At 45.1% G+C, this 14,268-nt stretch overlaps 1 protein-coding gene across 1 annotated transcript in view; it reads right to left on the bottom strand.

Moving 5' to 3' along the window:
- Positions 1-14,268, bottom strand: part of CSMD1 (CUB and Sushi multiple domains 1) — a 3,308,788-nt gene that overhangs the window by 955,255 nt on the left and 2,339,265 nt on the right. The window contains exon 13 of the mRNA XM_069726899.1: positions 7,935-8,117. Within this exon, the coding sequence (XP_069583000.1) occupies positions 7,935-8,117 (183 nt within the window). The remainder of the gene's footprint in view (positions 1-7,934; positions 8,118-14,268) is intronic.

The raw sequence follows: 14,268 nt of genomic DNA, 5'->3' as shown, positions 1-14,268 counted from the left end.
ATTGGAGTATATTGTGGAGAAGATTTTGGATTCTCGTGTTTCTAGACGGAAACTCCAGTATCTGGTTAAATGGAAGGGTTATGCTCAGGAAGATAATTCCTGGGTTTTTGCCTCTGATGTTCATGCTTCCGATCTTGTTCGTGCCTTTCATGCGGCTCATCCTGGTCGGCCTGGGGGCTCTGGTGAGGGTTCGGTGACCCCTCCTCAAGGGGGGGGTACTGTTGTGAATTCTGTGGCTGAATTCACTCCTGTGGTCACAAGTGGTACTGCAGCTTCTGAGCTTCCTCCCTCAGGTGTTCTGGTGAGCTCGTTGACTGCTTCATTACTTAACTCCGCCTGATGCTGCTATCCTTGCTCCTTGTCAATGTTTCAGTGTTGGATCTGAGCTTCTCCTGATTGTTCCTGTGACCTGCTGCTCTGTATAGCTAAGTGCTTTTTGCTTTTTGTTGCTTTTTATCTGTCCAGCTTGTCTTTTGTTTTGCTGGAAGCTCTGAGACGCAAAGGGTGTACCGCCGTGCCGTTAGTTCGGCACGGTGGTTTTTTTTTGCCCCCTTTGCGTGGTTTTGCTTTAGGGTTTTTTGTAGACTGCAAAGTTCGCTTTACTGTCCTCGCTCTGTCCTAGAATATCGGGCCCCACTTTGCTGAATCTATTTCATCCCTATGTTTTGTCTTTTCATCTTACTCACAGTCATTATATGTGGGGGGCTGCCTTTTCCTTTGGGGAATTTCTCTGGGGCAAGTCAGGCCTATTTTTCTATCTTCAGGCTAGCTAGTTTCTAAGGCTGTGCCGAGTTGCCTAGGTAGTTGTTAGGCGCAATCCACAGCCGCTTTTAGTTGTGTTTAGGATAGGATCAGGTGTGCAGTCTACAGAGTTTCCACGTCTCAGAGCTCGTTCTTGTATTTTTGGGTATTTGTCAGATCACTGTGTGCACTCTGATCGCTAAGCTCACTGTGTTTCTGGATTGCCTTCATAACACCTGTCATTAGCAAACATAACAGCAGAGCACTGTATATGGGGCACAGCTATGGGGCACAATGAACGGTGCAGAGCACTGTATATGGGGCACAGCTATGGGGCACAATGAACGGTGCAGAACACTGTATATGGGGCACAGCTATGGGGCACAATGAACGGTGCAGAGCACTGTATATGGGGCACAGCTATGGGGCACAATGAACGGTGCAGAGCACTGTATATGGGGCACAGCTATGGGGCACAATGAACGGTGCAGAGCAATGTATATAGGGCACAGCTATGGGGCACAATGAACGGTGCAGAGCACTGTATATGGGGCACAGCTATGGGGCACAATGAACGGTGCAGAGCACTGTATATGGGGCACAGCTATGGGGCACAATGAACGGTGCAGAGTGTTGTGAATTCTGTGGCTGAATTCACTCCTGTGGTCACAAGTGGTGCTGCAGCTTCTGAGCTTCCTCCCTCAGGTGTTCTGGTGAGCTCGTTGACTGCTTCATTACTTAACTCCGCCTGATGCTGCTATCCTTGCTCCTTGTCAATGTTTCAGTGTTGGATCTGAGCTTCTCCTGATTGTTCCTGTGACCTGCTGCTCTGTATAGCTAAGTGCTTTTTGCTTTTTGTTGCTTTTTTTCTGTCCAGCTTGTCTTTTGTTTTGCTGGAAGCTCTGAGACGCAAAGGGTGTACCGCCGTGCCGTTAGTTCGGCACGGTGGGTTTTTTTTGCCCCCTTTGCGTGGTTTTGCTTTAGGGTTTTTTGTAGACTGCAAAGTTCGCTTTACTGTCCTCGCTCTGTCCTAGAATATCGGGCCCCACTTTGCTGAATCTATTTCATCCCTACGTTTTGTCTTTTCATCTTACTCACAGTCATTATATGTGGGGGGCTGCCTTTTCCTTTGGGGAATTTCTCTGGGGCAAGTCAGGCCTATTTTTCTATCTTCAGGCTAGCTAGTTTCTAAGGCTGTGCCGAGTTGCCTAGGTAGTTGTTAGGCGCAATCCACAGCCGCTTTTAGTTGTGTTTAGGATAGGATCAGGTGTGCAGTCTACAGAGTTTCCACGTCTCAGAGCTCGTTCTTGTATTTTTGGGTATTTGTCAGATCACTGTGTGCACTCTGATCGCTAAGCTCACTGTGTTTCTGGATTGCCTTCATAACACCTGTCATTAGCAAACATAACAGTACAAGGAGCCTAACTAATGATTCTCAATAGAGGGAAAGAAAAAGTTCTGACATCATTTTTTTTTTTTTTTTCTGCTCTGTGTTCACTTTTTTTTTTTCCCCTAGACATTTGGGTGATTCTGGACACAGGTGTGGACATGGATATTCAGGGTCTGTGCTCTTCAATGGATAATCTCGTTATAAATGTACAAAAAATTCAAGATACTATTGATCAGAAATCTATGTTAGAACCAAGAATTCCTATTCCTGATTTGTTTTTTGGAGATAGAACTAAGTTTCTAAGTTTCAAAAATAATTGTAAGCTATTTCTGGCCTTGAAACCTCATTCTTCTGGTAATCCTATTCAACAGGTTTTGATTATTATTTCTTTTTTGCGTGGCGACCCTCAAGACTGGGCATTTTCTCTTGCGCCAGGAGACCCTGCATTGAGTAGTGTCGATGCGTTTTTCCTGGCGCTCGGATTGCTGTACGATGAGCCTAATTCAGTGGATTAGGCTGAGAAAAATTTGCTGGCTTTGTGCCAGGGTCAGGATGATATAGAAGTATATTGTCAGAAATTTAGGAAATGGTCAGTACTCACTCAGTGGAATGAATCTGCGCTGGCAGCTTTGTTCAGAAAGGGTCTTTCTGAGGCTCTTAAGGATATCATGGTGGGATTTCCTATGCCTGCTGGTTTGAATGAGTCTTTGTCTTTGGCCATTCAGATCGGTCGACGCTTGCGCGAGCGTAAATCTGTGCACCATTTGGCGGTACTGCCTGAGGTTAAACCTGAGCCTATGCAGTGCGATAGGACTATGACTAGAGTTGAACGGCAGGAATACAGACGTCTGAATAGTCTGTGTTTCTACTGTGGTGATTCCACTCATGCTATTTCTGATTGTCCTAAGCGCACTAAGCGGTCCGCTAGGTCTGCCGTCATTGGTACTGTACAGTCCAAATTCCTTCTGTCCATTACCTTGATATGCTCTTTGTCGTCGTTTTCTGTCATGGCGTTTGTGGATTCGGGCGCTGCCCTGAATCTGATGGATTTGGATTATGCTAAACGTTGTGGGTTTTTCTTGGAGCCTTTGCGGTGTCCTATTCCATTGAGAGGAATTGATGCTACACCTTTGGCCAAGAATAAACCTCAATACTGGGCCCAGCTGACCATGTGCATGGCTCCTGCACATCAGGAAGTTATTCGCTTTCTGGTGTTGCATAATCTGCATGATGTGGTCGTGTTGGGGTTGCCATGAATACAAACCCATAATCCAGTATTGGATTGGAATTCCATGTCGGTATCCAGCTGGGGTTGTCAGGGGGTACATGGTGATGTTCCATTTTTGTCGATATCGTCATCCACCCCTTCTGAGGTCCCAGAGTTCTTGTCTGATTATCAGGATGTATTTGAAGAACCCAAGTCCGATGCTCTACCTCCGCATATTGATTGTGATTGTGCTATCAATTTGATTCCTGGTAGTAAATTCCCTAAAGGTCGATTATTTAATTTATCCGTGCCCGAACACGCCGCTATGCGCAGTTATGTGAAGGAATCCCTGGAGAAGGGACATATTCGCCCATCGTCATCACCACTGGGAGCAGGGTTCTTCTTTGTAGCCAAGAAGGATGGTTCGCTGAGACCGTGTATTGATTACCGCCTTCTTAATAAGATCACTGTTAAATTTCAGTATCCCTTGCCATTGTTATCTGACTTGTTTGCTCGGATTAAGGGGGCTAGTTGGTTCACTAAGATAGATCTTCGTGTTGCGTATAATCTGGTGAGAATCAGGCAAGGAGATGAATGGAAAACTGCATTCAATACGCCCGAGGGTCATTTTGAGTATCTAGTAAAGCCGTTCGGACTTGCCAATGTTCCATCTGTGTTTCAGTCTTTTATGCATGACATCTTCCGTGAGTATCTGGATAAATTCCTGATTGTTTACTTGGATGACATTTTGATCTTCTCAGATGATTGGGAGTCTCATGTGAAGCAGGTCAGAATGGTTTTTCAGGTCCTGCGTGCTAACTCTTTGTTTGTGAAGGGATCAAAGTGTCTCTTCGGTGTGCAGAAAGTTTCATTTTTGGGGTTCATCTTTACCCCTTCTACTATCGAGATGGATCCAGTTAAGGTCCAAGCCATCCAGGATTGGATTCAGCCGACATCTCTGAAAAGTTTGCAAAAGTTCCTAGGCTTTGCTAATTTTTATCGTCGCTTCATCTGTAATTTTTCTAGCATTGCCAAACCATTGACCGATTTGACCAAGAAGGGTGCTGATTTGGTTAATTGGTCTTCTGCTGCTGTGGAAGCTTTTCAGGAGTTGAAGCGTCGTTTTTGTTCTGCCCCTGTGTTGTGTCAGCCAGATGTTTCTCTTCCGTTCCAGGTCGAGGTTGATGCTTCTGAGATTGGAGCAGGGGCGGTTTTGTCACAGAGAGGTTCTGGTTGCTCAGTGATGAAACCATGTGCTTTCTTTTCCAGGAAGTTTTCGCCCGCTGAGCGTAATTATGATGTGGGCAATCGAGAGTTGCTGGCCATGAAGTGGGCATTCGAGGAGTGGCGTCATTGGCTTGAAGGAGCTAAGCATCGCGTGGTGGTATTGACTGATCATAAGAACTTGACTTATCTCGAGTCTGCCAAGCGCTTGAATCCTAGACAGGCCCGTTGGTCGTTATTTTTTGCCCGCTTCGACTTTGTGATTTCGTACCTTCCGGGCTCTAAAAATGTGAAGGCGGATGCTCTGTCTAGGAGTTTTGTGCCCGACTCTCCGGGTTTATCTGAGCCAGTGGGTATCCTCAAGGAAGGAGTCATTGTGTCTGCCATCTCCCCTGATTTGCGGCGGGTGCTGCAAAAATTTCAGGCGAATAAACCTGATCGTTGTCCAGCAGAGAAACTGTTCGTCCCTGATAGGTGGACTAATAAACTTATCTCTGAACTTCATTGTTCGGTGTTGGCTGGTCATCCTGGAATCTTTGGTACCAGAGAGTTAGTGGCTAGATCCTTCTGGTGGCCATCTCTGTCACGGGATGTACGTACTTTTGTGCAGTCCTGTGGAATTTGTGCTAGGGCTAAGCCCTGCTGTTCTCGTGCCAGTGGGTTGCTTTTGCCCTTGCCGGTCCCAAAGAGGCCTTGGACACATATTTCGATGGATTTCATTTCTGACCTTCCCGTTTCTCAAGAGATGTCAGTCATTTGGGTGGTCTGTGATCGCTTTTCTAAAATGGTCCATCTGGTGCCCTTGGCTAAATTGCCTTCCTCCTCTGATTTGGTACCTTTGTTCTTTCAGCATGTGGTTCGGTTGCATGGCATTCCTGAGAATATTGTTTCTGACAGAGGTTCCCAGTTTGTTTCAAGGTTTTGGCGAGCCTTTTGTGGTAGGATGGGCATTGACCTATCCTTTTCCTCGGCTTTCCATCCTCAGACTAATGGCCAGACCGAACGAACCAATCAGACCTTGGAAACATATCTGAGATGTTTTGTTTCTGCAGACCAGGATGATTGGGTGTCCTTTTTGCCGTTGGCTGAGTTCGCCCTTAATAATCGGGCCAGCTCGGCTACCTTGGTTTCTCCATTTTTTTGCAATTCTGGGTTCCATCCTCGTTTCTCTTCTGGACAGGTTGAGTCTTCGGACTGTCCTGGTGTGGATTCTGTGGTGGATAGGTTGCAGCAGATCTGGACTCAGGTAGTGGACAATTTGATCTTGTCCCAGGAGAAAGCTCAACTTTTCGCTAATCGCAGACGCCGTGTGGGTCCCCGACTTCGTGTTGGGGATCTGGTTTGGTTATCTTCTCGTCATATTCCTATGAAGGTTTCCTCTCCTAAATTTAAACCTTGTTTTATTGGTCCGTATAGGATTTCTGAGGTTCTCAATCCTGTGTCTTTTCGTTTGACCCTCCCAGACTCCTTTTCCATACATAATGTATTCCATAGGTCGTTGTTGCGGAGATACGTGGCACCTATGGTTCCATCTGTTGAGCCTCCTGCCCCGGTTTTGGTGGAGGGGGAATTGGAGTATATTGTGGAGAAGATTTTGGATTCTCGTGTTTCTAGACGGAAACTCCAGTATCTGGTTAAATGGAAGGGTTATGCTCAGGAAGATAATTCCTGGGTTTTTGCCTCTGATGTTCATGCTTCCGATCTTGTTCGTGCCTTTCATGCGGCTCATCCTGGTCGGCCTGGGGGCTCTGGTGAGGGTTCGGTGACCCCTCCTCAAGGGGGGGGTACTGTTGTGAATTCTGTGGCTGAATTCACTCCTGTGGTCACAAGTGGTACTGCAGCTTCTGAGCTTCCTCCCTCAGGTGTTCTGGTGAGCTCGTTGACTGCTTCATTACTTAACTCCGCCTGATGCTGCTATCCTTGCTCCTTGTCAATGTTTCAGTGTTGGATCTGAGCTTCTCCTGATTGTTCCTGTGACCTGCTGCTCTGTATAGCTAAGTGCTTTTTGCTTTTTGTTGCTTTTTTTCTGTCCAGCTTGTCTTTTGTTTTGCTGGAAGCTCTGAGACGCAAAGGGTGTACCGCCGTGCCGTTAGTTCGGCACGGTGGGTTTTTTTTGCCCCCTTTGCGTGGTTTTGCTTTAGGGTTTTTTGTAGACTGCAAAGTTCGCTTTACTGTCCTCGCTCTGTCCTAGAATATCGGGCCCCACTTTGCTGAATCTATTTCATCCCTATGTTTTGTCTTTTCATCTTACTCACAGTCATTATATGTGGGGGGCTGCCTTTTCCTTTGGGGAATTTCTCTGGGGCAAGTCAGGCCTATTTTTCTATCTTCAGGCTAGCTAGTTTCTTAGGCTGTGCCGAGTTGCCTAGGTAGTTGTTAGGCGCAATCCACAGCCGCTTTTAGTTGTGTTTAGGATAGGATCAGGTGTGCAGTCTACAGAGTTTCCACGTCTCAGAGCTCGTTCTTGTATTTTTGGGTATTTGTCAGATCACTGTGTGCACTCTGATCGCTAAGCTCACTGTGTTTCTGGATTGCCTTCATAACACCTGTCATTAGCAAACATAACAGCAGAGCACTGTATATGGGGCACAGCTATGGGGCACAATGAACGGTGCAGAGCACTGTATATGGGGCACAGCTATGGGGCACAATGAACGGTGCAGAACACTGTATATGGGGCACAGCTATGGGGCACAATGAACGGTGCAGAGCACTGTATATGGGGCACAGCTATGGGGCACAATGAACGGTGCAGAGCACTGTATATGGGGCACAGCTATGGGGCACAATGAACGGTGCAGAGCACTGTATATGGGGCACAGCTATGGGGCACAATGAACGGTGCAGAGCAATGTATATAGGGCACAGCTATGGGGCACAATGAACGGTGCAGAGCACTGTATATGGGGCACAGCTATGGGGCACAATGAACGGTGCAGAGCACTGTATATGGGGCACAGCTATGGGGCACAATGAACGGTGCAGAGCACTGTATATGGGGCACAGCTATGGGGCACAATGAATGGTGCAGAGCACTGTATATGGGGCACAGCTATGGGGCACAATGAACGGTGCAGAGCACTGTATATGGGGCACAGCTATGGGGAAATATGAACGGTGCAGAGCACTATATGGCACAGCTATGGGGAAATAATGATCTATTTTTATTTTTGAAATTCACCGGTAGATGCTGCATTTCCACCCTAGGCTTATACTCGAGTCAATAAGTTTTCCCAGTTTTTTGTGGCAAAATTAGGGGGGTCGGCTTATACTCGGGTTGGCTTATACTCGAGTATATACGGTAATTGTGTATTTTAAATAATAGCATTTTTTATCATACATTTGTTTTACAAATACTTTAAATCCACTTACAAACACAGCTGGGCTTATTTCCAGACCACTGATTATTTTGTTGACATGTGATTGTTTTTTCTCCAACAAGTTCAAAAGCAGACAGACACTCAAATGTTAGTACGTCTCCATGCACGAAGCTGCTACCGTTTCTTTTACCATAAACAGGAATTCCTGGATCTCCGCATCCACCTTTCTCAATTTCTGAGTGAAAAAAATAAAGATAACAATAAACACAATTTAGATAGAATGCATCAAATGTGTTTATTCCGATATTGGAAAAGTGAGGTGATAGTAGCTTCTATATTCAAAATTTAAATTAAAATTTAATTTCTAACAAACAGTAAATATATAATCAGATAAACACAGCACTGGATATATTTACTATATTTTGTGAGCCTATCTATTTGAATGTATTGCCTTCTCTTCTATGTATCCATAATCTATATTTTCCGACGTGTAATTTCATTAATATAAAGTACACAACTTTTTTGTATTTATCCTTCCTCTAGTGTTAGCTTTCTGTTACTCTTTTTTATGTTAACGGGTCGGTTTTGACCCGTGTCTTAAATCACCCCTAGGATACCCTAAAAACTGTTATTTATGATCCAATTTGTTTCTTACCTCTTAGTTACCTTGTTAGGGTTTCTCATCCATGGAAGGATTGATTTTAATATTTTTATTGTGGCCCCCTGGGCCTTTCATTTGAGAGCATACCCTTCATTTTCAATTGTCAAATGAACCTCAAGAGAATAATATAAACTATACTCTGCAAAGTACCAACTCTAAGCTGGTTTGGCCATACATGCCTGGACATGTCCCTAACTCAAGTTGTTGGAGGTAGAGCTGGCTGTGGGCTGTTGGTTTATATTGTGTTTATGAGTTCAGTTTTGGGACTTATTATTGTTTTTTTACTTTTATATTAGACCTGGGTCGAAATTGACCCCAACAACACAAATGTTATAATTTTAATAAGAGCATTTTACAATTTAGTAAAATAGTTTTATTTTATTGTATTTTGTTTAACAATAAGTTCCTGAAAAAATCAAAGAGTCTTGATGCAATAAACAAATGTATGTAGAATTTGTATGCATTTAAAACCTAAAACGGGTCGGTCACGACCCTAACACTAGGGGAAGGTTAAGCATTTTTAGTTATGTAGTTTCTGTAAAGATATGTTCTCACTTGTAATATTTCTTAAAAATGAGTTATTGCATGGCTACACTACTAAGTACATCGAATCTACAGGTCATGCTCAAACACAGAAAATCAATAAGACCAGGCACAGTGAGATAGAACTAAAATCCAATACAAGCAAACAGCAAAATAATTAGACATTTAACTGTTCATTTTACTGGTTTGAGAAGGCTAATAACAGTTAAATGGAGATGAATCAGCTCTGATAGAGTTCACGGCTTAGGGATTCCAAGAATGTCTCTGTGTCCATAACTTATATTGATTTGGAGTAATCTAGCAATAGGATATAAATTATATTTATGCAGTATTCTGTGTCTTTTCTATTATGTTGTAATGTAAATCATTCCTGTACATTGGTATCACTTTTATATATTCTGCAAAATATGCTTTCTGCATAAATAAGTTATTAAAAGTGCCAGCATGTAGTAAGTGTTGGAGAAAATCGATAATATAGTAGCTATTTTAAATTGTGATATTCAGCTTCAAAGTCCAATGAAATTCATATTCTCGACTGTGCAATAATTTTGCACACTACAAGCATGGTCAAACTGAACCACCCTAGTACCAGTAGATGGTCTGGGGGGCTGGTATACTGACATAATAATGTCCCCTTAAGGACAACTGACTTTTAAAGGGAATCTGTCAGTGGGTTTTTGCTATGTGATCTGAGGAGAGCATGAAGTAGGGGTTAAAACACAGAATTCAACGTTGTGTCACAGGTCAAGCTGAGTGCTGTTTACTTACACTGAAGGTTTAATCACCTGGTGATTATCATTGTTTAGACTACAGAAGCAGTGTATGCTTGCTAGTATGACTCCCTCCTCTTCCGTGATAAGCACCTCCCAATCTATAGCCTATGTGGCGGGTGTATGGCGTATGTGTATGGTGTGGGTGGGGCTAGCATTCTCAGCTCTGCTGCATGACTAAATCTAAAAACTCTGTGTCACAACTGCTGCACCCAGTAAACTAAGTGATACATCATTGATGTCAGGGTCTCTTTGTCTATTCCATGCTGCTTTCAGATGAGGTAGCAAGAACCTGCTGACAGATTCCCTTTAATAAAGGAGCTAAACAATAAACAGCAAACTCCATTTGAAGCTTATTTGAAACCTATATCTAGAAGCTGGAAATAATTATTATATTTAACTTAATAACTTAGAAGAGCTTGTCCTTCTTTAACCCCTTCCCGACCTGTGACACAGCGTATGCGTCATGAAAGTCGGTGCCAATCCGACCTGTGACGCATATGCTGTGTCACAGAAAGATCGCGTCCCTGCAGATCGGGTGAAAGGGTTAACTCCCATTTCACCCGATCTGCAGGGACAGGGGGAGTGGTAGTTTAGCCCAGGGGGGGTGGCTTCACCCCCCCGTGGCTACGATCGCTCTGATTGGCTGTTGAAAGTGAAACTGCCAATCAGAGCGATTTGTAATATTTCACCTAAAAAACTGGTGAAATATTACAATCCAGCCATGGCCGATGCTGCAATATCATCGGCCATGGCTGGAAATACTAATGTGCCCCCACCCCACCCCACCGATCGCCCCCCCAGCCCCCCGATCTGTGCAGCGCTCCCCTCCGTCCTGTGCTCCGCTCCCCCATCCTCCTGTCCGCTCCCCCCATGCTCCAGTCAACCCCCCCGCACTCCGATCACCCCCCCGCACAGCGATCCCCCACCCCGTGCTCCAATCCACCCGCACTCACACCGATCCTCATCCGTGCTCCGACGCCTCCCACCCCGTGCTCCGACGCCTCCCCTCCCATGCTCCGACGCCCCCCCCGTGCTCCGACGCCCCCCCGTGCCCTGATCTCCCCCCTCTTATACTTACCAAGCCTGCCGGTGTCCGTCTTCTTTCCTGGGCGCCGCCATCTTCCAAAATGGCGGGCGCATGTGCAGTGCGCCTGCCGAATCTGCCAGCCGGCAGATTCGTTCCAGAGTGAATTTTGATCACTGAGATATAACCTATCTCAGTGATCAAAATAAAAAAATAGCAAATGACCCCCCCCCTTTGTCACCCCCATAGGTAGGGACAATAAAAAAAATAAAGAATTTTTTTTTTCACTAAGGTAGGAGTTAGGGTTAGGGGTAGGGTTAGGGGTAGGGTTAGGGGTAGGAGTAGGGTTAGGGTTAGGGCTAGGGTTAGGGTTAGGGGTAGGGTTAGGGGTAGGGTTAGGGTTCGGGATATGCACACGTATTCTGGTCCTCTGCGGATTTTTCCGCAGAGGATTTGATAAATCCGCAGTGCTAAACCGCTGTGGATTTACCGCGGTTTTTCTGCGCATTTCACTGCGGTTTTACAACTGCGATTTTCTATTGGAGCAGTTGTAAAACCGCTGCGGAATCCGCAGAAAGAAGTGACATGCTGCAGAATGTAAACCGCTGCGTTTCCGTGCTGTTTTTCTGCAGCATGTGTACAGCGATTTTTGTTTCCCATAGGTTTACATTGAACTGTAAACTCATGGGAAACTGCTGCGGATCCGCAGCGTTTTCCGCAGCGTGTGCACATACCTTTAGAATTAGGCTATGTGCACACGGTGGCTGAGGATTCACAGCGGATTGGCCAGTGCGGATTCGCAGCAGTGTTCCATCAGGTTTACAGTACCATGTAAACATATGGAAAACCAAATCCGCTGTGCCCATGGTGCGGAAAATACCGCGCGGAAACGCTGTGTTGTATTTTCCGCAGCATGTCAATTCTTTGTGCGGATTCCGCAGCGTTTTACACCTGTTCCTCAATAGGAATCCACAGGTGAAATCCGCACAAAAAACACTGGCAATCCGCGGTAAATCCGCAGGTAAAACGCAGTGCCTTTTACCCGCGCATTTTTCAAAAATGGTGCTGAAAAATCTCATACGAATCCGCAACGTTGGCACATAGCCTTAGGGTTGGGTTGGAATTAGGGTTGTGGTTAGGGGTGTGTTGGGGTTAGGGTTGTGATTAGGGTTATGGCTACAGTTGGGATAAGGTTTAGGGGTGTGTTGGAGTTAGAATTGAGGGGTTTCCACTGTTTAGGCACATCAGGGGGTCTCCAAACGCAACATGGCGCCACCATTGATTCCAGCCAATCTTGTATTCAAAAAGTCAAATGGTGCTCCCTCACTTCCGAGCCCCGACGTGTGCTCAAACAGTGGTTTACCCCCACATATGGGGTACCAGCATACTCAGGACAAACTGCGCAACAATTACTGGGGTCCAATTTCTCCTGTTACCCTTGAGAAAATAAAAAATTGCTTGCTAAAACATAATTTTTGAGGAAAGAAAAATGATTTTTTATTTTCACGGCTCTGCGTTGTAAACGTCTGTGAAACACTTGGGGGTTCAAAGTGCTCAGCACATATCTAGATAAGTTCCTTGGGGGGTCTAGTTTCCAAAATGGGGTCACTTGTGGGGGGTTTCTACTGTTTAGGCACACCAGGGGCTCTGCAAACGCAACGTGACGTCCGCAGACAATTCCATCAAAGTCTGCATTTCAAAAGTCACTACTTCCCTTCTGAGCCCCGACGTGCGCCCAAACAGTGGTTTACCCCCACACATGGGGTATCGGCGTACTCAGGAGAAACTGGACAACAAGTTTTGGGCTCCAATTTCTCCTGTAACCCTTGGGAAAATAAAAAATTCTGGGCTAAAAAATTATTTTTGAGGAAAGAAAACGTATTTATTATTTTCACGGCTCTGCGTTATAAGCTTCTGTAAAGCACTTGGGGGTTGAAAGTGCTCACCACATATCCAGATAAGTTCCTTTGGGGGTCTAGTTTCCAAAATGGGGTCACTTGTGGGGGGTTTCTACTGTTTAGGCACACCAGGGGCTCTGCAAACGCAACGTGACGCCCGCAGACCATTCCATCAAAGTCTGCATTTCAAAAGTCACTACTTCCCTTCTGAGCCCCGACGTGTGCCCAAACAGTGGTTTACCCCCACACAAGGGGTATAGGCATAATCAGGAGAAACTGGACAACAACTTTTGTGGTCCAATTTCTCCTGTAACCCTTGGGAAAATAAAAAATTCTGGGCTAAAAAATTATTTTTGAGGAGAGAAAACGTATTTATTATTTTCACGGCTCTGTGTTATGAACTTCTGTGAAGCACTTGGGGGTTGAAAGTGCTCACCACATATCTAGATAATTTCATTTCGGGGTCTAGTTTCCGAACTGGGGTGACTTGTGGGGGGTTTCTACTGTTTAGTCACATCAGGGGCTCTGCAAACGCAACGTGACGCCCGTAGAGCATTCCATCAAAGTCTGTATTTCAAAACGTCACTACTTCACTTCCGAGCCCCGGCAAGTGCCCAAATAGTAGTTTACCCCCACATGTGGGGTATCACCGTACTCAGGAGAAACTGGACAACAAATATTGGGGTCAAATTTCTCCTGTTACCCTTGGGAAAATTAAAAAATTCTGGGCTAAAAAATTATTTTTGAGGAAAGAAAACGTATTTATTATTTTCACTGCTCTGTGTTATGAACTTCTGTGAAGCACTTGGGGGTTCAAAGTGCTCACCTCACATCTAGATAAGTTCCTTTCGGGGTCTAGTTTCCAAAATGGGGTCACTTGTGGGGGGTTTCTACTGTTTAGTCACATCAGGGGCTCTGCAAACGCAACGTGACGCCCGCAGAGCATTCCATCAAAGTCTGCATTTCAAAACGTCACTACTTCACTTCCGAGCCCCAGGAGAAACTGGACAACAACTTTTGGGGTCAAATTTCTCCTGTTACCCTTGGGAAAATAAAAAATTGCGGGCTAAAAAATCATTTTTGAGAAAAGAAATTTTTTATTTTATTTTCATGGCTCTGCGTTATAAACTTCTGTGAAGCACTTGAGGGTTCAAAGTGCTCACCACACATCTAGATTAGTTCCTTTGGGGGTCTAGTATCCAAAATGGGGTCATTTGTGGCGGATCTCCAATGTTTAGGCACATAGGGGCTCTCCAAACGCGACATGGTGTCCGCTAATGATTGGAGCTAAATTTCCATTTAAAAAGCCAAATGGCGTGCCTTCCCTTCTGAGCCCTGCCGTGCGCCCAAACAGTGGTTTACCCCCACATATGGGGTATCTGCGTACTCAGGACAAACTGGACCACAACATTTGTGGTCCAATTTCTCCTATTACCATTGGCAAAATAGGAAATTCCAGGCTAAAAAATCATTTTTGAGAAAAGAAA

The sequence above is a fragment of the Ranitomeya imitator genome, chromosome 5 (genome assembly GCF_032444005.1).
Source record: "Ranitomeya imitator isolate aRanImi1 chromosome 5, aRanImi1.pri, whole genome shotgun sequence".
Taxonomy (NCBI): domain Eukaryota; kingdom Metazoa; phylum Chordata; class Amphibia; order Anura; family Dendrobatidae; genus Ranitomeya; species Ranitomeya imitator.
Note: the sequence above shows the minus strand (reverse complement) of the source record. Positions and strands in the feature narration are given on the sequence as shown.